At 74.5% G+C, this 9,163-nt stretch overlaps 2 protein-coding genes and 1 non-coding gene across 3 annotated transcripts in view; 1 reads left to right on the forward strand and 2 right to left on the reverse strand.

Annotated features, from left to right (window-relative positions):
• Nucleotides 1-3,040, reverse strand: part of H696_05703 (TKL protein kinase) — a gene marked incomplete at its 3' end in the record, with an annotated part of 5,563 nt that extends 2,523 nt beyond the window's left edge. The window contains exon 1 of the mRNA XM_009499517.1: nucleotides 29-3,040. Coding sequence (XP_009497792.1) covers nucleotides 29-2,999 — 2,971 coding nt within the window. The 5' untranslated portion in view covers nucleotides 3,000-3,040. The remainder of the gene's footprint in view (nucleotides 1-28) is intronic.
• A 1,759-nt stretch (nucleotides 3,041-4,799) lies between these two features.
• Nucleotides 4,800-8,022, reverse strand: H696_05704 (hypothetical protein). The gene is made up of 5 exons (XM_009499518.1): nucleotides 7,111-8,022; nucleotides 7,041-7,068; nucleotides 5,694-5,859; nucleotides 5,475-5,540; nucleotides 4,800-5,250 (listed from the first exon to the last, which is right to left on the reverse strand). The coding sequence occupies exons 1-5, from the start codon at nucleotides 7,951-7,953 to the stop codon at nucleotides 4,896-4,898; spliced, it is 1,458 nt and encodes a 485-aa protein (XP_009497793.1). The 5' UTR covers nucleotides 7,954-8,022; the 3' UTR covers nucleotides 4,800-4,895.
• A 1,004-nt stretch (nucleotides 8,023-9,026) lies between these two features.
• On the forward strand, nucleotides 9,027-9,098 carry H696_05705. Its single transcript has one exon. It is a non-coding gene; the product is annotated as a tRNA-Met (tRNA).
• The last annotated feature ends 65 nt before the right edge of the window (nucleotides 9,099-9,163 follow it).

The raw sequence follows: 9,163 nt of genomic DNA on the forward strand, positions 1-9,163 counted from the left end.
CCCCCCCCCCCCCCCCCCGCACACGCACCAGCCTTCTCACATCGCCCGCTGTTTTGAGCACACTCGATGGTCTGCGTGCAATCGGCCGCATCGGGCCCGGTGCACACCATGCACCCCTCGGCACAGGGCTCGCAGAGGGAGGCGTCGAAGTTGTGGAAGAACATCCCCGGACACTGGGTGACACACCGGTCCGAAGGGCTGGTCGAGGGGGACCCCCCCGGCAGGAGCAGGGTCCCGGCCCGGCACCGGTCGCACCGGTCCACCCCGGCCGGGCAGTACTCGCAATACTCGACGCAGGGCTGGCACTCATTCGGCCGGGCCTCGTCCAGCAGGTACCCGGACCCGGGGCAGCTGCCGACACAGCTGAACCCCAGCAGCAGCCAGGGAGCCGGGCAGCTGGTGCATTGCCCCGACCCCGGCCCATGGCAGGTGACACACTCCACATGGCAGACCCGGCAGCGGGGGGTCTCGCGCGGGGCCTGCGACCCGGGCCCCGGGGCCCCATCCTCCGGGGCCGGCTCATCCGGCACATCGCTGTAGAAGCCCGCCGGGCAGGCCTCCACACAGGCGCCCTCATGCAGCGACCGGCCCTCCGGGCAGGAGGTGCAGTGGGAGGCCGAGCTGCCCCCGGCGCAGGTGGCACACGTGTCATGGCAGACGATGCACACCCCGGCCTCCTGGTGCTCGTCCCCGGCGCAGGTGCTCACACACAGCCCATGGCGGTCGCGCAGCAGCAGCCCCTCCGGGCAGCCACGACGCTCTTCCGATCTGGAGGCCGAGCTGCCCCCGGCGCAGGTGGCACACGTGTCATGGCAGACGATGCACACCCCGGCCTCCTGGTGCTCGTCCCCGGCGCAGGTGCTCACACACAGCCCATGGCGGTCGCGCAGCAGCAGCCCCTCCGGGCAGCTGGTGCAAAAGTCCCGGCCAAAGGAGCAAGTCGGGCAGCCGGCGCCACAGGCCTGGCACATGCCGGTCAGCACATCGCCATACTGCCCGGCCGGGCAGGCGGCCAGGCAGCGAGCCTGGTCGGTGTCGGCGTCCGCCAAAAAGTGCCCCTCCATGCAGCCGGTGCACCGGCGCTCGGACAGGGACCCCGGCGCGGTGGCCGGGTCGGACCCGGCTCGCGGCCCGCACTCGGCGCAGGCCTCCGAGCAGGGGGCACACTGGCGGATGCCGGACCCGGCGCCGGCCCCGGGGGCCGCCACCGCCGCATACCCGGCCGGGCATTGGCTCGTGCAGGTGCCCTGGTGCAGCAGCAGCCCCGGCCGGCAGGAGGAACACGCCCCCGGGCCCTGGCACGCGGTGCAGCCCCCGAGACAGGCAATGCAGGTGCTCCCACTGGCGAAGTACCCCCCGGGGCAGGACTTCAAGCAGGACATCCCGCCGGGCACCGAGCCGGACGCCAGCTCCAGCATCCCCCGACGGCAGGTGGTGCACGCGTCGTCGGCCGGCCCGGCGCACCGGCTGCAATTGGCCCCGCAAGGGGCGCACTGCCCCGGGGCCTGGAGGAACCACCCGACGGACGAGCACTCATCCCGGCACTCGCCGGCCTGGAGGACCTGCCTCGGGTCCGAGCAGCTGGTGCACTGGCTGGCCCCGGGCCCGATGCAGGCCGCGCACGACTCGTGGCACCGGGCGCAATAGGCCCCGGAGGCCATGGTGGCATAGCCCGCCGGGCAGCGGTCCACGCACTCGCTCTCCAGTAGGACCCACGAGTCGTGGCATTCCAGGCACTCGGACCGGCCGGCCGGCCCGTCGGGCCCCGGCCGGCAGGTGGCACACTCCGGCTCGCATGTGGCGCACTGGGTCGGGTCATTCATGCAGTCCTGCACACAGGGGCCCCGGTCCAGGGGCGGGCTCACCGGCGGGATGGGCTGCTTGATGAAGAGGTTCTCGGCGCACGCGGTGCACTGGCTGGGCCCGGGCCCATGGCACTCGAGGCAGCTGCCATGGCACCGGTCACACACCCCGTGCTGGGCGTCCTCCAGCACCCGGCGGAAGAAGCCCCCCGGGCAGGAGTCGACGCAGTGGCCCGCATGCAGCGACGTTGCCGGGTCGCATTGGCCACATGCCCCGGGCCCGGTGCACACTTCGCACTTGTCATCGCACATTCGACACACCCCGGCCTGGGCATCCGGGAAGTGGCCATCCGGACAGTCGGCCAGGCACTCGCCCTCCAGCAGCAGCCACCCGGCCTGGCAGGTCCGGCAATCGACCAGCCCCTGGCAATCGCTGCAGTGCGGCCCGCAGGGGGTACACCGGTCGGCCGGGGCCTGGCCACCGGCGCCCGGGGGCCCCTCGGCGAAGTACCCCCGCGGGCAGGACGTCTCGCAGGTGGTCCCATCCAGCAGCAGCAGCCCCGGGTTGCAAGCGTCACAGGTGTCGGGGCCGGCGTCGCACCGGGCGCACCCGGCCCGGCAGGCCTCGCAAATGCCCCGGTTGGAGTAGAACCCGGCCGGGCAGCTTTCCAAGCAAGAGCCCTGGTACAGGTGCCGGCCGCTGGTGCACAGGCCGCACTGGCCGAGGGGCGGCTGGTCGCACAGGACGCAGCCCTCCTCCGGGCAGGAGCACCCCCGGCGGTTGTCGTCCATCAGATACCCGGGGAAGCACTGGTCGCAGTTGATGGACTGGATCCGGCAATTGGGCAGGCCCTTCTGCTGGCAGGTCCACACGATGAAAACCAGCACATGGTAGGGGGCCTCCGGCGGGCACTGTGACAGGCACTTGCCATTGAGGAAGTAGCACCGGAGGGCCGACATCTTTTCCTCGGTGTCCATGGCCGAGGCCGGGGGCGGGGTCGCCGGGGCCGCCAGGGCGCGCGTGCTGGCGGAGGGCAGCCGCCTGGCCGCGTCGGGGGATTGGCCGCCGGCCAGCGGCCGGAGGGCCACCGGCAGCCCGGCCCCCGGCCCGGGGAGCAGCATCCCCAGCAGCACCATCAGGAGGCCCACCAGGGGCAGGAGCCCCGCCCGCGGCAGCAGCCCAGTGCCCGCTCGCATGTGGTTTGTGGCCGCGGCTGCGACGGGGGGGGGAGGGGGGGAGGGGAGGGCAGGAGGGGAGGGGGAGGCAGGAGGGAAGGGGGGGGGGGGGGGGGGGGGGGGGGGGGGGGGGGGGGGGGGGGGGGGGGGGGAGGGGGGGGGGGGGGGGGGGGGGGGGGGGGGGGGGGGGGGGGCTGGCGTGTCTGCGGCCCGGCTCCGGCCCGCCGGGGGTCCCCGAGATCTCCCTGGCGTTGTCCGGGCCCCTAGTTGGGCGGGGGGGGAGGGGGGGGGGCGCTGGTAGATCGCCCCCAGCGGGCCGGGTTTCCGCCGGGGGACCCTGCCACGGCGGGCTGGCCGCGGTCGGGCCGGGGACCCCGGGGCGAACGGGGTCTGCCAGAAAAAAGTCCGCGCCCCCCCCCCTCCATGGCTGGGAGGCCGTGCTCTCACGATGGCCGGGGTCCGATCGGCGCCGGGCGAAAGGAAGATGGCAGGCCAGGCTGGTATATGGGCGGCGGCCACGTTCGCGAGGGGGGGCCGCGCAACTTCGGGTGCGTGTATGCGCGCGCTTGCGATCGGGTCAGATGCATGCCGGCCCCACCACCGCCCCGGGGCAGATAGACGCACACCCGGGCACAGACATCCAGGCTGCCGGGATGCGGCCGCCGGGCGGAGGCCCCAGGTGCGCGCGCGCGCGGCCCGGTCGCGCCGAGCGTGCGCCGGGGCGCGGCGAACGGTCCCTGCCATCCTCGCCCGGGCCCGGGCCCGGGCCCCGCGCACGAGCGTGAAATGCGTGCGTGTGTAAAAATGCGCACGCATGTTATTGTTTTCGCCCACCAGCGAGCCAGGCTCGCCCCATGGGGGGCCGGGGGCCGGGGGCCGGGGGACGTGGGCCGGCCTCATTTCAAGCGCCAAGGGTGCGCACGCCCGGCATTCCGGCTGGCCGACCCGGGGTTGCTGGGCGACCCCCGCCGGCTTATTGTCCCGCCGGCCGCGGCGGGTGCGCATGCCCGCGCACACACACACACACACATCGGGTCGGGGGCGGCCGCCCGGCCGGGTTCCTGAGAACGGCCAACGCGCCAAGGGGACAGGGGGAGATGCCCTGGCCACCCCCCCCCCCCCCTCTCCCCCGGCTGCGGCGTGAGCTCGCGCACGTCTCTCCCTCATTGATTGCCTTTATTTAGCCGGCGCACGCCCGTGCAAAACCGAATATCCTCACGTACGCACGCCCCGAAAGGCATGGGGGCATGCGCCCCCCTCGCGCCGCCGGCCAGGCAGCCAGGGCCACCCCGGGCAGCCCTGGCTGGCCGCCGGACAGGGGCCGCCCCGCCCTCCCAACCCCAGGCGCGTCTCGCGAACGATCCAGCAGGGCCGACCGTCGCCCCTTGCCCCCTCCCCCCTCCTGGCCCTCCCGGACACCGCGCGCGGAGTGATCCCAGTAAGCCAGACACACACACGCACATGAGCATAAATATGTGGGGGGTGCGTGTACGTGTGTGTGTGAGTGTACGTGCAGGCGTACGTGCGTACGTGCGGGCGTACGTGCGCAGGCGCTCCCCGGCCACCGCAGACCGCCATAATGAGAGCGCGCCCTGGTCCGGCGGAGTGCTCATGCCAGCGCGCGCGTCCCCTGCCCACACCAATGCCCGCGCCCCCTCACAGGCGGCCGTCACAACGGCCCGTCCTGCGCCCCGTCCGCCGCAGGGTTGTCGGCAGGGTGCCAGTGCGCCGATGCGCGCATGCCCCCCCCCCCCCCCCCCCCCCCCCCCCCCCCCCCCCCCCCCCCCCCCCCCCCCCCCCCCCCCCCCCCCCCCCCCCCCCCCCCCGTCCCGGGCCCTGGGCCCCTTCGATGCGCACCTCGTCCACGGGCCGCCTTTGCCCCGCCCTCACCCGGGCGCGCACGCCAGAGGCGGACGTTCAGGCGTGGGCGGGCGTCCCAACGGTCGGCCAGCATCGCCTGGCAGACGCCGGCAACCGCCGCTGTCCCACCCCGGCCACCGGTGCCGCGCGCTCTCCCAGCCCCGGACGGTCAGCAGCCGCGGCAGGGGGCGCCCAGGCCGCCCCTCCCGATGCCGGCCGGAGCCCGGGGGGGGGGGGCAGCGCCCGCGCCCGCGACAGGCCCAGCTGCCGCAGGACACCGTTGGCATCCCACGCCGACACCGCCCGGAGGATCCCGTGAAGGCCCAGATCCGCGCGCTCAGTTAATGCCGCCGGGTCAGCCGGGGAAGAGCGTGTGATCTCCCACCCGGCTGGCCCGTCCCCGCCCCGGGCCCTGCACAGGCGCGCGCGTGCTTTTCTGCGGACGACGCTCCTGGCGCCCGGGCCCCCGCACACCGCGATCTCCCCATCAGAGGGCACCGACGTCCGCCGGCCGACGATCGACACAGGGCGCGCGACGCCTGTGCGCGAGAGCGGCGCCCGGCGGCAAGGGGCGCGCGGCCTGGCACTCCCCCGGCCCCCCTCTCCTGCCCCTGCTCGCCGCCCCGGTGCGTGCACATGTGCCCATGTGGCGGCTTCAATGTGCTGGCTGCCCGGAGGGACTCGGCCCCGGCGACACCGGCCCTGCGGAGGCCGGCTCCTTGTGGTCTCTCCCGCCCCCGGGGGCCCCCTCCAACCGGGTGGGAGCCCGACAGTCGCAGCAAGACGACACGGCCCACGCCTGCGGGTGCCCCGGGCGCGGCGGCGTGCGGCGCGCCGGAGTCCCCCCGCCCCAACGCCGATCCGGGGGCCGGACGCCCGGTAGCTGAGGCGCAGGACGCCGAAGTCCGTGACCCGCGCGGCCGGAGCGGCCCCGTCTGCGAAGCCAGCCCCAGAAGCACGCCCGAGGGCTTGATGGCCCGGTACACAAGCCCGCCCTGGTGGACCATGCCCAGGCCCAGGACTGGGGCAATGTGGCGTGTGCGGCCCGTGGTGAGGCCCCCCCGCCCCCCGTGAGATGGCGAAACATCGCGGAGACACCCACTCCCCCGTCTGCTCCGGCTGGTTTGTCCAGCTGCCCGCGAGAGACGCCCGTGCCGAGGCCGGACACCGCTGGCAGGCTGCTCCCCGGCGGGATGCGTGGCCCGGGGGGGGAGGAGGCCCCGCAAGCAGGTTCGTCGGGCAGAGTGGCATCGGCAGCGCCAGCGGCTCTCGGCGGAGCACCCGAGCAGCGCCACCGCGAAGGGGGGCCCCAGCTTGCGAGGGGGGATATGCGCCAGGGAAGGAGCGGGCCCCTTTCCCTTGCCCCCGTGAGCACATCGCGGGAAGGCCGCACCAGTGCAGGACACACCCGGCATGCGAGTCCCCCAGCCGAGGGGGGGGGGGGGGGGGGGGGGCATCGGGACAGCACGCGGCGCACCCCATGTCGGCCGCCTCATTCTCGAGGGCCGCATCCGGGTGCCTTTCGCGCGGGGGCTGCTCGCACGCCGGCGCGCCATCGGCGTGAGCCCCACGAGGTGGCAGGACACCACCCGCGAGACGGGCGGGGGAAAGGCACCCCCCGCCTAACCACGGGCCGGTCGCGCCATTCGGCTGCCTGCGTACGACGTCACGCCCGGCCGCCGGCTGCCGCATCCCACTCGAGCCGCATGTGCGCGCGCATGGCCAGGGCTTGGGCCGCAAAGGGGGGCAGGGCAGACGACGCGAGAACCACCGACATGCGTGGGGCCATGCCACACAACGGGGAACGCCGCCTGGCCAGGCAGGAGACCCGAGGCAGAGCGGGAGCGAGGGAGTGTGTGTGTGTGTGTGTGTGTGTGTGGCCAGGAAGAAAGGGGGTAGGGCGGGAGCCGCGGCCGCAGCGGAGTGCTGAGGATGGTCCGGTTTTCGCCCGCAGTGATGGCCGGCCCCCGCGCGATAGCCACCAACACCGGACCGCCGCTGTCCGGAGCACCGCCAGGAGTGGCACAGCCCTGGCCAGACCCCCGACGCTCGTGCCCACCCCTGCGACCATCTGCCGCGGAGGGGGGGGGGGGGGAGGCACTGTCGGAGAGGCCATCGGCACACTGAGCAGGGGGGAACGGGCGGCGGCGCAGGCTGGCGCGAGAGGGAGAGCGCCCGAGAAAGAGCAACGCCATGACGCACCCGCGCCCGAGACATCATCGACAGGGGCCTGGCATGGGCAGGGGGAAGGAGGGGGGCGGGGGCGTCGCACTCCCGGCACTCTCGGGCTCTGGGTGGCCCGGCGAGGTGTCCAGCTGGCCAGACACCGGCGCGGCGGGGTGCCAGTCCGGCATCGGCCACGCCCCGGCAGCCGGTGCACCAGGCCGCCGCCGGGCCATCGCGCCGCATGCGGGGTGGCATTCTTGACGCGTGTGCCACTCGGCTGGGGCCTGGCGCTGTCGCTGTCGCTGATGCTGCTGATGCAAATGCTGCTCATGGCGCTGATGCTGCTAGCTTGAGTCCTGCCCAGGCGGGTCGGCCGCCGCAAGACTGTAACAGCCCCTGGGGCGGGGCTCCGCCCAGGCACTCCGGCGCAATGGCCGGCCAGCCGGGCAAGCGGTGCACTCGAAAGACGAGCTGCCCTCGACACAGGCGAGGCATGTGCCATGGCACCGGACGCAGTGCCGGGCCTCGTGGCGCTCACCGGCGTCGCGGGCCCCACACACACACACACACACACACACACACACACACAGGCCAACTTGGCCGCGTGGGAGCAGCCCCACCGGGCAGCTGGTGCAAAAGCCCCTCTGGAAGGAGCATGTCCAGCAGCCGGCCGACACACATGCCGGGGGCCAGATCGCCATGCAGCCGACGCGCCGCCGGCCGCGGGGGAGGGCATTGGCCCTGTTGGCCGGGCACTTCGCACGGTCGGCTGGACAGGGCAGGCACTCGGCCAAGCCGGTGTCCCGGGCAAGGCCCCTCCGGCCGGCCTGTGGCAAGTGGCACCGGCGCCCGGGCAGCAGCCCACACACCGGGCCCCACCATGGGAGGGCCCCGCCGGGCAGGCAGGCCAGACCCCGATGGGCCCCGATGCATCGACCAGAGGCAGCATGGCAGCATGGCAGCGGACACAGCGGCCGCCGGGTCAAGCATCGGGCACCGGCCAGGCAGGCAGCGGACACGGGGCCGGCGCTGCCCAGCCAGCAGGGCCCCCACCCGGCGGCCGCTGTGTCCGCGCACCGGCTCCGGAGATTGATGCAACCCGGCACACACACGTGCCCCGCGGGCGAGCCAGCCCCACCGGCAGGGTGGGCTGCTGGATGACCGGCCCCCAAGGGGGCCGGATGTGCACATGTCGGCCTTGGGGCCGGTGCATGTGGCGCAGCCCGGCAAGCAGCGGCCACGGTGGCCCTCAAACACGAAGTGTCCCGCCGGGCGGGCCCCCGCACGGCGGCCCAGCAGCAAGACCAGCCCGTCGCCAGCGACCCGGCACTCGGGTCCCAGGCCACCGGCGGCGGCGGCGGCGGCGGCGGCGCCACCAGCAGGGAGAGGCGTCCGGCTGGCCACACGACGCCCCCCGGCCATCCAGCCATACATGCACGCCCCCGGCGCCAAGCCGCCGCACCGCGGCCGACAGACCGCATCCACGCCAGCCACCGTCAGGCTGAGGACCCCGTTGCATGGCCGGCGCTCGCCGTTGGGGAAGTGCCCCGGGCAGCTTGCGATCGCCGCGGCCAGGCGCGCGCCGGCCATGCGGCAGGGGAACACCGACGCCGGCAGCGGCAGCAGCAGCGGCGTCCATGGCATCCGGGCTGCCGGCATGGCGCCCCGCACGCGCCTGGCCAAGTGACCACCACCACGAAGCGGCCGCCCCGGAGAACAGAAGGCCAAAGCAAGACGGAGCCGGCAGAGCGAGAAGGAGGTGGCCGAGCGAGGGGAGGATGGGGGAACAGTGGAGGAATGCCGCCACCGGCGGCGGGCGCCGGCCGGTGCCCCGGCCGCCCAAATGGGCCGGCGACTTTCCCGCCGGGGGAGTCGGGCCCGGGCCGTCCCCGCCCGCGCGGCCGGGCCGCAGCCGGGCCGCGCCCGGCTCGCGATCGGGCCCCAGGGCGGGGCGGATCCCCGCGACACGGCCGGGCGCAAGTCCCAACGGACAAATGTCGTGCGCGAGGATCCCCTCTCACAAGCGACTTGGCGCAGGGGAAGCGTGTTGGGCTCATAACCCAAAGGTCGGTGGATCGAAACCACCAGTCGCTAATGTATCTTTTGCGCTAGACGCGCTTTTTGCCTGTTGCTCTCCCGGGCCCCCAAGTTGCGGAGCG

The sequence above is a fragment of the Fonticula alba genome (assembly GCF_000388065.1).
Source record: "Fonticula alba strain ATCC 38817 unplaced genomic scaffold supercont2.13, whole genome shotgun sequence".
Lineage (NCBI taxonomy): Eukaryota > Rotosphaerida > Fonticulaceae > Fonticula > Fonticula alba.

What these genes read in the sequence shown, in the direction of transcription:
- H696_05704 (XM_009499518.1), bottom strand. Translation starts at nt 7,953, where the DNA reads ATGCTGCCTCTGGTCGATGCATCGGGGCCCATCGGGGTCTGGCCTGCC. An exon ending in CGATGATGTCTCGGGCGCGG is followed by an intron (nt 5,860 to 7,040) that starts GTGCGTCATGGC and finishes ACATTGCCCCAG; the next exon opens with TCCTGGGCCTGGGCATGGTC. An exon ending in AAGCCGCCACATGGGCACAT is followed by an intron (nt 5,251 to 5,474) that starts GTGCACGCACCG and finishes GCGCCTGTGCAG; the next exon opens with GGCCCGGGGCGGGGACGGGC.